Raw genomic sequence first — 15,516 nt, forward strand, 5'->3', positions numbered from 1 at the left:
CAGTAGGTTTACATCTATCTAGTCCAGAGCTCTCCAACCCTGTTCCTGGAGAGATACCTGGAGAGATGCCTACTGTAGGTTGACATCTATCTAGTCCAGGGCTCTCCAACCCTGTTCCTGGAGAGATACCTGGAGAGATGCCTACTGTAGGTTTACATCTATCTAGTCCAGAGCTCTCCAACCCTGTTCCTGGAGAGATACCTGGAGAGATGCCTACTGTAGGTTGACATCTATCTAGTCCAGGGCTCTCCAACCCTGTTCCTGGAGAGATACCTACAGTAGGTTTACATCTATCTAGTCCAGAGCTCTCCAACCCTGTTCCTGGAGAGATACCTACAGTAGGTTTACATCTATCTAGTCCAGGGCTCTCCAACCCTGTTCCTGGAGAGATACCTACAGTAGGTTTACATCTATCTAGTCCAGAGCTCTCCAACCCTGTTCCTGGAGAGATACCTGGAGAGATGCCTACTGTAGGTTGACATCTATCTAGTCCAGGGCTCTCCAACCCTGTTCCTGGAGAGATACCTACAGTAGGTTTACATCTATCTAGTCCAGAGCTCTCCAACCCTGTTCCTGGAGAGATACCTACAGTAGGTTTACATCTATCTAGTCCAGGGCTCTCCAACCCTGTTCCTGGAGAGATGCCTACAGTAGGTTTACATCTATCTAGTCCAGAGCTCTCCAACCCTGTTCCTGGAGAGATACCTGGAGAGATGCCTACTGTAGGTTGACATCTATCTAGTCCAGGGCTCTCCAACCCTGTTCCTGGAGAGATACCTGGAGAGATGCCTACTGTAGGTTGACATCTATCTAGTCCAGGGCTCTCCAACCCTGTTCCTGGAGAGATACCTACAGTAGGTTTACATCTATCTAGTCCAGAGCTCTCCAACCCTGTTCCTGGAGAGATACCTGGAGAGATGCCTACTGTAGGTTGACATCTATCTAGTCCAGGGCTCTCCAACCCTGTTCCTGGAGAGATACCTACATACAGTAGGTTTACATCTATCTAGTCCAGGGCTCTCCAACCTTGTCCCTGGAGAGAGACCCTCCTGTAGGTTTTCGGGCCAATCCCAGTTGTTTACAAACCTGATTAATCTTGTCAACCAGCTAATAATTAGAATCAGGTGCACTAGATTAGGGTTGGAGCGAAAACCTACAGAACGGTAGCTCTCCAGGTACAAGATTGCAGAACCCTGGGCTATATTATTTTAATTTAATTTAACCTTTATTTAATTAGGCAAGTTGGTTAAGAGCAAATTCTTATTTACAATGACACCCTACACTGGCCAAACCCGGACGACGCTTTGCCAATTGTGCACAGCCCTATGGGACTCCCGATCACGGCCGGTTGTGATACAGCCTGGATTCTAACCAGGCTGTCTGTAGTGGCGCCTCTAGCACTGAGATGCAGTGCCTTAGACCCCTGCGCCACTCGGGAACCCCATATCCATGGTCCAATATATATATATATTTTTTACCAATATGTTATTGGGCTCATTTCCAGAGGTGAAAATGATAGTTTCGAAGATGTCGGCATAATAAATCAAATAAATTCATTATAGAGTAAAGAATCCCCCGGAGTCCTTCAGCAAAGGGACTGGAATTTACATCACAAAATGTACAAAATGATCCTCTTTCCCTAAAAACATGATGGTCATGACTTTCTGACATGAAAGGGCAGGTTAACTTTGGCCCCAGACAATCCATCTGAGATCAATATAAGTTTCAGTCATATTACTGTAAACCCTGCACATAATGTATCTTCAGGAAAATGACCCATTTCTAGTTTGTGTTCTGGTTCTTTTCTTCTGCCTGTTCTTTGGCGTCTGGTCCGTGTTAAAATGTCAAACACTTTGTGACAACCGTTTTACATATAAAAGGGCATATATTAAGTAGAGGTCGACCTCTACTATGAAGTAATGGGATTGATGATGGATCACTCTGACATTGGCGTTTAGTCTCAGATGAGGTCCCCTCCTTTCCTCCATCCTGTAGAAATGTGGCCTGGTCCTGAGCTGGAAGAGGGTCCAAGGGGCTTCTGGGAAACTGCAAGGTAAAAACAAAACAGGTACATCACTTCTACTATACTTTCCCTCCTTTCCTTGTTGTGTTGTTACCGTGTTGTTACCGTGTTGTTACCGTGTTGTTACTGCCAAGCCTGTGTTGTTACCGTGTTGTTACCGTGTTGTTACCGCCAAGCCTGTGTTGTTACCGTGTTGTTACCGTGTTGTTACCGTGTTGTTACCGCCAAGCCTGTGTTGTTACCGTGTTGTTACCGTGTTGTTACTGCCAAGCCTGTGTTACCGTGTTGTTACCGTGTTGTTACTGCCAAGCCTGTGTTGTTACAGTGTTGTTACCGCCAAGCCTGTGTTGTTACCGTGTTGTTACCGCCAAGCCTGTGTTGTTACCGTGTTGTTACCGTGTTGTTACCGTGTTGTTACTGCCAACACCGTGTTGTTACCGTGGTGTTACCGTGTTGTTACCGCCAAGCCTGTGTTGTTACCGTGTTGTTACCGTGTTGTTACTGCCAACACCGTGTTGTTACCGTGTTGTTACCGTGGTGTTACCGTGTTGTTACCGCCAAGCCTGTGTTGTTACCGTGTTGTTACCGTGTTGTTACTGCCAACACCGTGTTGTTACCGTGTTGTTACCGTGGTGTTACCGTGTTGTTACTGCCAACACCGTGTTGTTACCGTGTTGTTACCGCCAAGCCTGTGTTGTTACCGTGTTGTTACCGTGTTGTTACCGTGTTGTTACTGCCAACACCGTGTTGTTACCGTGTTGTTACCGTGTTGTTACCGCCAACACCGTGTTGTTACCGTGTTGTTACCGCCAAGCCTGTGTTACCGTGTTGTTACCGTGTTGTTACCGTGTTGTTACTGCCAACACGTGTTGTTACCGTGTTGTTACCGTGGTGTTACCGTGTTGTTACCGCCAACACCGTGTTGTTACCGTGTTGTTACCGCCAAGCCTGTGTTACCGTGTTGTTACCGCCAAGCCCGTGTTGTTACCGTGTTGTTACTGTGGTGTTACCGTGTTGTTACAGCCAACACCGTGTTGTTACCGTGTTGTTACCGTGTTGTTACCGCCAACCCCGTTGTGTTACCGTGTTACCGCCAATCCCGTGTTACCGTGGTGTTACCGTGTTGTTACCGTATTACCGCCAATCCCGTGGTGTTACCGTGGTGTTACCGGGTTGTTACCGCCAATCCCGTGTTGTTACCGTGGTGTTACCGTGTTGTTACCGTGTTACCGCCAATCCCGTGTTGTTACCGTGGTGTTACCGCGTTGTTACCGCCAAGCCTGTGTTGTTACCACCAAGCCCGTGTTGTTACCACCAAGCCCGTGTTGTTACCGCCAAGCCCGTGTTGTTACCGTGTTGTTACCGCCAAGCCCGTGTTGTTACCGCCAAGCCCGTGTTGTTACCGCCAAGCCCGTGTTGTTACCGCCAAGCCCGTGTTGTTACCGCCAAGCCCGTGTTGTTAGCGTGTTGTTACTGCCAAGCCCGTGTTGTTACCGTGTTGTTACTGCCAAGCCTGTGTTGTTACCGTGTTGTTACCATGTTGTTAGCGTGTTGTTACTGCCAAGCCCGTGTTACCGCCAAGCCCGTGTTGTTAGCGTGTTTTTACTGCCAAGCCCGTGTTGTTACCGCCAAGCCCGTGTTGTTACTGCCACGCCCGTGTTGTTAGCGTGTTGTTACTGTGTTGTTAGCGCCACGCCCGTGTTAGCGTGTTGTTAGCGCCAAGCCCGTGTTACCGCCAAGCCCGTGTTACCGCCAATCCTGTGTTGTTAGCGTGTTGTTAGCGTGTTGTTAGCGTTTTGTTAGCGTTTTGTTAGCGTGTTGTTACCTCCAAGCCCGTGTCGTTACCAGCCTCATGATGACTGTTTACATAGTGAGGTGATGAGACCAGCTTCATGTTATGTTAAGGAGTTGGCTCTAGTTCTCTACAACAGATGGGTTTTTAGAAACAAATAAACTTTTCTTTTTGATCGCTGATGTAAATCAGTTAATTTATTCAAAATAAGATTTGAAAGAGAACAGAGTTTGTCTTTCTCTGTCAGCTCGGTACTAACTCTTGTCTTTTCCCCACCTGAGTGTTCACTAGTAACCACTCTCTGTTTGTAACGTTAGTGACATCTTCCATGTCTCCTTCTCTCTCTCTCCGTCTCCATCTTCCCCTCCCCCCTCTCTCTATCTATCTCCCTCACTCCCTTCCCTTCTCTATCGCGCTCTCTATCTCCCTCACTCCCTTCCCCTCTCTATCGCGCTCTCTATCTCCCTCGCTCCCTTCCTCTCTCTATCGCGCTCTCTTCCTCCCTCGCTCCCTTCCCCTCTCTATCGCGCTCTCTATCTCCCTCGCTCCCTTCCCCTCTCTATCGCGCTCTCTATCTCCCTCGCTCCCTTCCCCTCTCTATCGCGCTCTCTATCTCCCTCGCTCCCTTCCCCTCTCTATCGCGCTCTCTATCTCCCTCGCTCCCTTCCCCTCTCTATCGCGCTCTCTATCTCCCTCGCTCCCTTCCCCTCTCTATCGCGCTCTCTATCTCTCTCGCTCCCTTCCTCTCTCTATCTCCCTCGCTCCCTTCCTCTCTCTATCTCCCTCGCTCCCTTCCTCTCTCTCTCTCCCTCGCTCCCTTCCTCTCTCTCTCTCCCTCGCTCCCTTCCTCTCTCTCTCTCCCTCGCTCCCTTCCTCTCTCTCTCCCTCGCTCCCTTCCTCTCTCTCTCCCTCGCTCCCTTCCTCTCTCTCTCCCTCGCTCCCTTCCTCTCTCTCTCTCTCTCTCCCTCGCTCCCTTCCTCTCTCTCTCTCTCTCTCTCTCTCCCTCGCTCCCTTCCTCTCTGTCTGTGTCTCTGTAGCGTTTGGTTTCTGTGAGTACAAGGAGCCAGAGTCCACCCTGCGTTCCCTTCGTCTGCTACATGAGCTGTTGCTGGGAGACAAGAAGCTGCTGGTTAAGGTGGATGCTAAGACCAAGGCCCAGCTTGAAGAATGGAAGGCTAGGAAGAGGAACTCCAACGGGGTGAACACACACACACACACACACAGAACATGGGGTGATCAGTAGACCTATGTCCTGTCTATCATGAGAGGTGATGAAGGACAGACTCAGATTTAATAAAAATTTTAATTTAACTGCAAGTCAGTTAAGAACACATTCTTATTTACAATGACGGCCTACCACCGGCCAAACCCGGATGACGCTGGGCCAATTGTGTGCCGCTCTATGCCACTCCCAATCACGGCCGGTTGTGATACAGCCTGGATTTGAACCAGGATGTCTGTAGGGACGTCTCTAGCACTGAGATGGAGTGCATTAGACCGCTGCACCACTCGGGATACAACCTATGATTCTATTTACAGCCAAGGTAAATATCATATCCATTAGACATGGGAATTCATAATAAGAACCTCCGTCTCCGCTTTCTGTTTCTGTCTCATAGGGAGCCATGACAGAGGACGGGCTCAAGGAAGAGGAAGAGGAGGAGGAGGAGGAGGAGGATCTTGATGAGGACACAAAGCGTCGTGACCAGATAGTAAAAGGGGCGATCGAGGGGTTGATCCGGGAGTACGGCAGTGAGCTCAACGCCCCTTCTCAGGACGGAGACAACCAGCCCCGCAAGAAGAAGAGAGAGAAGAAAGAGGAGGTAGTAGCTTCCGTTCCGCTGTACAGAGGAGGTAGTAGCGTCCGTTCCCCCGGAGAGAGGAGGTAGTAGCGTCCGTTCCCCCGGAGAGAGGAGGTAGTAGCGTCCGTTCCCCCGGAGAGAGGAGGTAGTAGCGTCCGTTCCTCCGGAGAAAGGAGGTAGTAGCTTCCGTTCCGCTGTACAGAGGAGGTAGTAGCGTCCGTTCCACTGGAGAGAGGAGGTAGTAGCGTCCGTTCCACTGGAGAGGGGAGGTAGTAGCGTCCGTTCCACTGGAGAGGGGAGGTAGTAGCGTCCGTTCCACTGGAGAGGGGAGGTAGTAGCGTCCGTTCCCACTGGAGAGGGGAGGTAGTAGCGTCCGTTCCTCTGGAGAGGGGAGGTAGTAGCGTCCGTTCCTCTGGAGAGGGGAGGTAGTAGCGTCCGTTCCTCTGGAGAGGGGAGGTAGTAGCGTCCGTTCCTCTGGAGAGGGGAGGTAGTAGCGTCCGTTCCTCTGGAGAGGGGAGGTAGTAGCGTCCGTTCCTCTGGAGAGGGGAGGTAGTAGCGTCCGTTCCTCTGGAGAGGGGAGGTAGTAGCGTCCGTTCCTCTGGAGAGGGGAGGTAGTAGCGTCCGTTCCTCTGGAGAGGGGAGGTAGTAGCGTCCGTTCCTCTGGAGAGGGGAGGTAGTAGCGTCCGTTCCTCTGGAGAGGGGAGGTAGTAGCGTCCGTTCCTCTGGAGAGGGGAGGTAGTAGCGTCCGTTCCTCTGGAGAGGGGAGGTAGTAGCGTCCGTTCCTCTGGAGAGGGGAGGTAGTAGCGTCCGTTCCTCTGGAGAGGGGAGGTAGTAGCGTCCGTTCCTCTGGAGAGGGGAGGTAGTAGCGTCCGTTCCTCTGGAGAGGGGAGGTAGTAGCGTCCGTTCCTCTGGAGAGGGGAGGTAGTAGCGTCCGTTCCTCTGGAGAGGGGAGGTAGTAGCGTCCGTTCCTCTGGAGAGGGGAGGTAGTAGCGTCCGTTCCTCTGGAGAGGGGAGGTAGTAGCGTCCGTTCCTCTGGAGAGGGGAGGTAGTAGCGTCCGTTCCTCTGGAGAGGGGAGGTAGTAGCGTCCGTTCCTCTGGAGAGGGGAGGTAGTAGCGTCCGTTCCTCTGGAGAGGGGAGGTAGTAGCGTCCGTTCCTCTGGAGAGGGGAGGTAGTAGCGTCCGTTCCTCTGGAGAGGGGAGGTAGTAGCGTCCGTTCCTCTGGAGAGGGGAGGTAGTAGCGTCCGTTCCTCTGGAGAGGGGAGGTAGTAGCGTCCGTTCCTCTGGAGAGGGGAGGTAGTAGCGTCCGTTCCTCTGGAGAGGGGAGGTAGTAGCGTCCGTTCCTCTGGAGAGGGGAGGTAGTAGCGTCCGTTCCTCTGGAGAGGGGAGGTAGTAGCGTCCGTTCCTCTGGAGAGGGGAGGTAGTAGCGTCCGTTCCTCTGGAGAGGGGAGGTAGTAGCGTCCGTTCCTCTGGAGAGGGGAGGTAGTAGCGTCCGTTCCTCTGGAGAGGGGAGGTAGTAGCGTCCGTTCCTCTGGAGAGGGGAGGTAGTAGCGTCCGTTCCTCTGGAGAGGGGAGGTAGTAGCGTCCGTGCCTCTGGAGAGGGGAGGTAGTAGCGTCCGTGCCTCTGGAGAGGGGAGGTAGTAGCGTCCGTGCCTCTGGAGAGGGGAGGTAGTAGCGTCCGTTCCTCTGGAGAGGGGAGGTAGTAGCGTCCGTTCCTCTGGAGAGGGGAGGTAGTAGCGTCCGTTCCTCTGGAGAGGGGAGGTAGTAGCGTCCGTTCCTCTGGAGAGAGGAGTTAGGTAGCCTAGTGGTTACACCTGTACACCTCTAGGACCTGGTTTACTGGTCTCTCGCTGGCCTTCTATTCACACTGCCAGTGGGCCTCCTGTTAACCATGTCAACTAGCTAGTAGCTACAAACACAAGCTTGTATCCAAAATGGCACCCTATTCCCTACATGGGGGGCGGCAGGGTAGCCTAGTGGTTAGAGCGTTGGACTAGTAACCGGAAGGTTGCAAGTTCAAACCCCCGAGCTGACAAGGTACAAATCTGTCGTTCTGCCCCACAACAGGCAGTTAACCCACTGTTCCTAGGCCGTCATTGAAAATAAGAATTTGTTCTTAACTGACTTGCCTTGTTAAATAAAGGTTAAAAAAAAAATGGCCTAGTCAAAGCCCAGACCTCAATCCAATTGAGAATCTGTGGTAAAAATTAAAGATTGCTGTACACCAGCGGAACCCATCCAACGTGAGCAGATGGAGCTACTGAAGCAGTTTTGCCTTGAAGAATGAGCAGAAATCCCAGTGGCTAGATGTTCCAAGTAGAGGTCGATCGATTATGATTATGATACCGATTTATTGGAGGACCAAAAAAGCCGATACCGATTAATCGGCTGAATTTAATTTATTTGTACTAATGACAATTACAACGATACTGAATTAACACTTATTTTAACTTAATATAATACATCAATAAAATCAATTTAGCCTCAAATAAATAATGAAACATGTTCAATTTGGTTTAAATAATGCAAAAACAAAGTGTTGCCAACATGCAATGTGTGCCATGAAAATATGTGCTATGTAGAAAGCTAACGTTTGAGTTCCTTGCTCAGAACATGAGAACATATGAAAGCTGGTGGTTCCTTTTAACATGAGTCTTCAATATTCCCAGGTAAGAAGTTTTAGGTTGTAGTTAATATAGTATTTATAGGACTATTTCCCTCTATACCATTTGTATTTCATATACCTTTGACTATTGGATGTTCTTATAGGCACTATAGTATTGCCAGTGTGACAGTATAGCTTCCATCCCTCTCCTTGCTCCTACCAGGGCTCGAACCAGGAACACATCGACAACAGCCACACTCGAAGCATCGTTACCCATCGCTCCACAAAAGCCGTGGCCCTTGCAGCGCAAGGGGAATAACTACTCCAAATCTAAAAGCGAGTGACGTTTGAAACAGTGTTAGCGCACACCCAGCTAACTAGCTAGCCATTTCACATTGGTTACACCAGCCATTAGGCTGATGGGCTTGAAGTCATAACCAACGCTGTGCTTGCAAAGTGCTGTTTGCATGAATGATTACGGGCCTGCTGCTGCTCAGTCAGACTGCTCTATCAAATCAGACTTAATTATAACATAATAACACACAGAAATACGAGCCTTTGGTCATTAATATGGTCGAATCCGGAAACTATCATTTCGAAAACAAGACGTTTATTATTTCAGTGAAATACGGAACCGTTCCATATTTTATCTAACGAGTGGCATCCATAAGTCTAAATATTCCTGTTACATTGCACAACCTTCAATGTTATGTCATAATTATGTAAAAAAAAAATATAAGAAGTTTAATGCTAGCTAGCAATTTGCCTTAGCTTCTACTGCATTCGCGTAACAGGCAGGCTACTTGTGGAGTGCAATGAGAGGCAGGTGGTTAGAGCGTTGGACTAGTTAACTGTGCGGTTGCAAGATTGGAACCCCTGAGCTGACAAGGTGAAAATCTGTCGTTCTGCCCCTGAACAAGGCAGTTAACCCCACTGTTCCTAGGCCGTCATTGAAAATAAGAATGTGTTCTTTAACTGACTTGCCAAGTTAAATAAAGGTATTTAAAAAATCGGAAATCGGCGCCCAAAAATACAGATTTCCTATTGTTATATGAAAACTTGAAATCGGCCCTAATTAATCGGCCATTCCGATGAATTGATCGACCTCTAGTGCCAAGCTTATAGAGACATACCCCAAGAGACTTGCAGCTGTAATTGCTGCAAAAGGTGGCTCTACAAAGTATTGACTTTGTGGGTGGTGGGGGGGTGAATAGTTATGCACGCTCAAGATTTCAGGTTTTTTGGTCTTATTGGTGCTTTGTCTCACAATTTTTTTTTTTCATCTTCAAAGTGGTAGGCATGTTCTGTAAATCAAATGATACAACCTCCCCCTAAAATGGATGTTTAATTCCAGGTTGAAAGTGCAACACAATAGGAGAAATGCCAAGGGGGGGTGAATACTTTCGCAAGGCGCTGTATGTTCCAGGAGGACAGCGAAGTCGTAGAGATTAAATAAAGTTGGTCAATGTAAAATACGTGTATTAATTCAGCCCGACTGCAAGCTACCAACAAATGCTAGTACTATTAGTGATTCTGGTTGACCTGAAATCATAAATGTGTTCTCACCCCCCCATTGGTCAGATTTAAATACTAGCGAGTTGCCATTTTGTGGCGAGAGAATGTCATCTTATCAAACTCATTTACATACATTTACCGGACACTCATTCTAATTGGTGGATTTGGCTATTTCAGCCACGCCTGTTGCTGAGAGGTGTATAAAATCAAGCACACAGCCATGCAATCTCCATAGACAAACACTGTCAGTAGAATGGCCCTTTACTGACGAGCTCAGGGACTTTCAACGTGGCACCGTCGTAGGAAGTCACCTTTCCAACGAGTCAGTTCGTAAAATGTCTGCCCTTCTAGATCTGCCTCGGATCAACTGTAAGTGGTGTTATTGTGAAGTGGAAACGTCTAGGAGCAACAACGGCTCAGCCGCAGAGTGATAGGCCACACAAGCTCACAGAACGGGACCGCCGAGTGCTGAAGTGCGTAAAAATCTTCTGTCCTGGGTTGCAACACTCACTACCGAGTTCCAAACTGCCTCTGGAAGCAACGTCGGCACAAGAACTGTTCATCGGGAGCTTCATGGGTTTCCATGGCCGAGCAGCCGCACACAAGCCTCAGATCACCATGCTCAATGCCAAGCGTCGGCTGGAGTGGTGTAAAGCTCGCCTCTATTGGACTCCGGAGCAGTGGAAACACGCTCTCTGGAGTGATGAATCACACTTCACCATCTGGCGTTCTGACGGACGAATCTGTCAGGTGGCCACGTACTTTTGGTAATGTTAGTGTATGTACAGTAGTCTGTTTCTGTTTCGTGACTTGTCTTCCTGTACTGTATTACCTCCAGCCATTGGATAACCTGTTTTGTGACTTGTCTTCCTGTACTGTATTACCTCCAGCTATTGGATAACCTGTTCCGTGACTTGTCTTCCTGTACTGTATTACCTCCAGCCATTGGATAACCTGTTTCGTGACTTGTGTTTCCCAGGAGGACATCAATGTGATGGAGATGGAGGATGACAAAAGAGACCTGATATCCAGAGAGATCTCTAAGTTCCGGGACACTCACAAGGTAACACAGCCCACTGTTCTCTTACCTTACCACTCACTCATTAGGCTTTGGAGAGAAAAGAACTACAATACCCACATCTACACTACACCTAGTGTAGTTTCAACATCCTGTTACCTATTAGACTTCAAATTCATGTATTGAACACCCTTCCTAAGATCATTAATTCATATTGTCAACATCATTAGTTGATATTTCCTCATTTTGTGCATTTGATCAATTGAACTTGATAAAAATGTAATATTTTATAAACAATATGTATCCATCAGTCGACAATGCCCTGCTATTTCAGTAGCCCCAACATCGTAGGATCAACTGTTAACTAATAGTGACTTGGGATGAAACTACGCAGCAGAACTACCAGCTAGAGAGTAGGGTGGATGTAATGTAATGGTTCTTTTAGATCTATTGATTATAAAACCCCAACCATTATGGTAGACGATATATTGATGAATCTCAGAGCTTTGGGGATGATGTAAGCATAATCTTTTAATTTCTTCTCTCTACGTCTCGGGCGTTCCTTTCTGGAGGACTTGCATAGGGGCAGCTGGCTCTGAGACTGTTACTGCACTGTATATATATACACGTTACTAGCCCAACGCTCTAACCACTAGGCTACCCTGCCGCCCCCATGTAGGAGATAGGAATGCGAACCCTCACCCCAGTCTTTGGTCCTGAGCGCTCTGGATCCTTGGTTTTCATCAAGGATCTCTCTGTACTTTGCTCTGTTTATCTTCCCCTCGATCCTGACTGGTCTCCCAAGTCCCTGCAGCTGAAAAACCTCCCCACAGCATGATCCTGCCACCGCCATGCTTCACTGTAGGGATGGTGCCAGGTTTCCTCCAGACGTGACGCTTGGCATTCAGGCCAAAGAGTTCAATCTTGGTTTCATCAGACCAGAGAATCTTGTTTCTCATGGTCGGAGAGTCTTTAGAGTCTTTAGGTGCCTTTTGGTAAACTCCAAGCAGGCTGTCATGTGCCTTTTACTGAGGAGTGGCTTCCATCTGGCCACTCTACAATAAAGGCCTGATTGGTAGAGAGTGGCACAGATGGTTGTCCTTCTGGAAGGTCCTCCCATCTCCCCAGAGATGTCAGAGTGACCATCGGGTTCTTGGTCACCTCCCTGACCAAGGCCCTTCTCCCCTGATTGCTCAGTTTGGCCGGGTGGCCAGTTCAAGGAAGAGTCTTGGTGGTTCTAAACTTCTTCCATTTTAGAATGATGGAGGCCACTGTGTTCTTGGGGACCTTCAATGCTGCAGACATTTGTTTGGTACCCTTCCCCAGATCTCTGCCTCGACTCAATCGATCGTAGTGGGCATCGTCCGTAGGGATGTTGGGATACTGCACAGTTTCCTAGACCCCAATGCATGCATTCTTTACATGCGAGTCCAGTTCGGGTGTCACGTGGGCATCTGGAAGCAACTTCAGCACAATACCTGTTTGTCGGGAGCTTCATGAAATGGGTTTCCATGGCCGAGCAGCCGCACACGAGCCTAAGATCACCACGCTCAATGCCAAGCGTTAGCTGGAGTGGTGTAAAGCTCACCACCATTGGACTCCGGAGCAGTGGAAACGCTTTCTCTGAGGTGATGAATCACACTTCACCATCTGGCAGTCTGACGGACGAATCTGGGTTTGGCGGATGCCGGAAGAACGCTACCTGCCCCAATGCATAGTGCCAACTGTAAAGTTTGTGGAGGAGAAATAATGGACTAGGGCTTTTTTTTTCATGGTTCAGGTAGCTTGTTCTCTCTCACTGCTGTGTTGACTGTGTTGTCTATGGGGGATACAGCAGTAGAGTGACTAACACGGGATACTCCTCTTCTTCCCGTAGAAACTGTTGTCCTTGGTGAATACAACGGTAGAGTGATAACACAGGATACTCCTCTTCTTCCCGTAGAAACTGTTGTCCTTGGTGAATACAACGGTAGAGTGATAACACAGGATACTCCTCTTCTTCCCGTAGAAACTGGAGGAGGAGAAGGGAAAAAAAGAGCAGGAACGGCAAGAGATCGATAAGGACAGGAGGGAGAGGGACAAAGAGAGGGAGCGAGAGAGGGAGCGCCGGGACCGCGAGAGGGAGAAGGAGAAGGAGAGAAACGACAACATCAAGGAGAGAGACCGGGACCGGATCGATCGGGAACGTGAACGGACGAAGGAGAGAGAAAGGGAACGGGGAGAGAGGGAGCGAGGAGAGAGGGAACGAGGAGAGAGGGAACGGGGAGAGAGGGAACGGGGAGAGAGGGAACGGGGAGAGAGGGAACGGGGAGAGAGGGAACGGGGAGAGAGGGAGCGAGGAGAGAGGGAACGCGTGAAGGAGAGGAGTCGAGAAGTCAGCCAAGACCGCAGTAAATCCAGGTTGGTATGAGGTCCCTAGTTCAGCACTCCGAGGCGCTAGTCCAGTGGCGAGTATTTAAACTCACGTCTCTGCCTGTAGAGAACGGAGCCGCGATGAGAAGAAACACGACCGCGAGGAAGATCAGGAGGAGGCGTACGAACGCAGGAAACTGGAGAGGAAGATGAGGGACAAGGAGACTGCTTACCAGGAAGTAAGTTTGACATGTAGTCCATGTTTGACGAGGCTGAATTTATACCCTACGCAAGTACACAAGGTAAAAACTACATTACCCACGGAGGAATGGTGGTAGTTCTGTGACGTTGCAAAAATACACAAACATGCAACTCCATACACGATTAACATTCTTATTTGCTAACAGCTTTCTTGCATTACATACTTGTGTAGGGTAAATTAGGCTTTACTTTAGGCACTACTGCAATATACTGTCGTAGCATGAGAACACAACCAGTCTGACAACTCTTTCTGATTCCCTCAGGCTTAATTAAGGCACTTAGGCATCTGTTCCAAATGGCACCCTGTTCCCTATGTAGTGCACTACTTTAGACCAGGGCCCTACAGAACCCTATTCCCTATATAGTGCACTACTTTAGACCAGAGCCCTATTCCCTATATAGTGCACTACTTTAGACCAGAGCCCTATTCCCTATATAGTGCACTACTTTAGACCAGAACCCTATTCCCTATATAGTTCACTACTTTAGACCAGGGCCCTATGCAACCCTATTCCCTATGTAGTGCACTACTTTAGACCAGAGCCCTATTCCTTATATAGTGCACTACTATAGACCAGAGCCCTATTCCCTATATAGTGCACTACTTTAGACCAGAGCCCTATTCCCTATATAGTGCACTACTTTAGACCAGAGCCCTATGGCACCCTTTTCCCTATATATAGTTCACTACTTTAGACCAGAGCCCTATTCCCTATATAGTGCACTACTTTAGACCAGAGCCCTATTCCCTATATAGTTCACTACTTTAGACCAGAGCCCTATTCCCTATATAGTGCACTACTTTAGACCAGAGCCCTATTCCCTATATAGTGCACTACTTTAGACCAGAGCCCTATTCCCTATATAGTGTACTACTTTAGACCAGAGCCCTATGGCACCCTTTTCCCTATATATAGTTCACTACTTTAGACCAGAGCCCTATTCCCTATGTAGTGCACTACTTTAGACCAGAGCCCTATTCCCTATATAGTGCACTACTTTAGACCAGAGCCCTATTCCCTATATAGTTCACTACTTTAGACCAGAGCCCTATTCCCTATGTAGTGCACTACTTTAGACCAGAGCCCTATGGCACCCTTTTCCCTATATATAGTTCACTACTTTAGACCAGAGCCCTATTCCCTATATAGTGCACTACTATAGACCAGAGCCCTATTCCCTATATAGTGCACTACTATAGACCAGAGCCCTATTCCCTATATAGTTCACTACTTTAGACCAGAGCAGGGTTATTTTTGAGACACAGACACTGCTCACACTAGCTCTGTCTTCAGACAACTCAATTGAACACCTGTCTATGTATAGATGCAAATTACAGTTGGTTTTGGATGCTGATTGGCTGAAACAGCATTCCGTGTGTGTGTGTGTGTATATATATCAGATGCTGTTTCTCTTCTTCTCAGCGTCTGAAGAACTGGGAGATCAGGGAGAGGAAGAAGGCTCGGGACTATGACAAAGAGAACCAGAGAGAGGAGGAGAGACGCCATGATATGGTCAGAGAGATGATTCTATACAGTGGGGCAAAAAAGTATTTAGTCAGCCACCAATTGTGGCTAAGCTTGTGTTTGAATAAATTTATTTCATTTAATTTGCGATTTTCATGACTAGGAAAAGTTGCGTTATGGTAATGAGCTTGAGGCTATGATTACGCTCCCGGATACGGGTTTGCTCGTCGCAAGAGGTTAAATATCCTACAATGTGATTTTCTGGATTTTTTTTTCTGTCATAGTTGAAGTGTACCTATGATGAAAATTACAGGCCTCATCTTTTTAAGTGGGAGAACTTGCACAATTGGTGGCTGACTAAATACTTTTTTTGCCCCACTGTATATGCCTTCTATAAGTATACAATCTTCCTGATTCTGTCAACCTGTAATTGTCACATCCTGACCATAGAAAGGTTTTATTTTCTATGTCAGAGTAGGTCAGGGCGTGACTTGGGGGTTGTTCTAGTTTATATTTTCTATGGTAGAGTAGGTCAGTGCGTCACTGGGGGGGGGGGTGTTCTAGTTTATATTTTCTATGGTAGAGTAGGTCAGGGGCGTGACTTGGGGGGGGTTGTTCTAGTTTATATTTCCTATGGTAAAGTAGGTCAGGGCGTGACTGGGGGGGTTGTTCTAGTTTATATTTT

General features: G+C 48.3%; 1 protein-coding gene across 2 annotated transcripts in view; it reads left to right on the forward strand.

Annotated features, from left to right (window-relative positions):
- LOC109884465 (RNA-binding protein 25-like) overlaps positions 1-15,516 on the forward strand; it is a 32,926-nt gene that overhangs the window by 3,396 nt on the left and 14,014 nt on the right. The window contains exons 5-11 of one of the 2 annotated variants that reach the window (XM_031829346.1): positions 1,996-2,068; positions 4,853-5,013; positions 5,435-5,638; positions 10,714-10,797; positions 12,761-13,152; positions 13,232-13,343; positions 14,790-14,879. In XM_031829346.1, coding sequence (XP_031685206.1) covers positions 1,996-2,068; positions 4,853-5,013; positions 5,435-5,638; positions 10,714-10,797; positions 12,761-13,152; positions 13,232-13,343; positions 14,790-14,879 — 1,116 coding nt within the window. The remainder of the gene's footprint in view (positions 1-1,995; positions 2,069-4,852; positions 5,014-5,434; positions 5,639-10,713; positions 10,798-12,760; positions 13,153-13,231; positions 13,344-14,789; positions 14,880-15,516) is intronic. The other variant, XM_031829347.1, reaches the window with a different exon arrangement.

This window comes from Oncorhynchus kisutch, linkage group LG7 (genome assembly GCF_002021735.2).
Source record: "Oncorhynchus kisutch isolate 150728-3 linkage group LG7, Okis_V2, whole genome shotgun sequence".
Taxonomy (NCBI): Eukaryota; Metazoa; Chordata; class Actinopteri; order Salmoniformes; family Salmonidae; genus Oncorhynchus; species Oncorhynchus kisutch.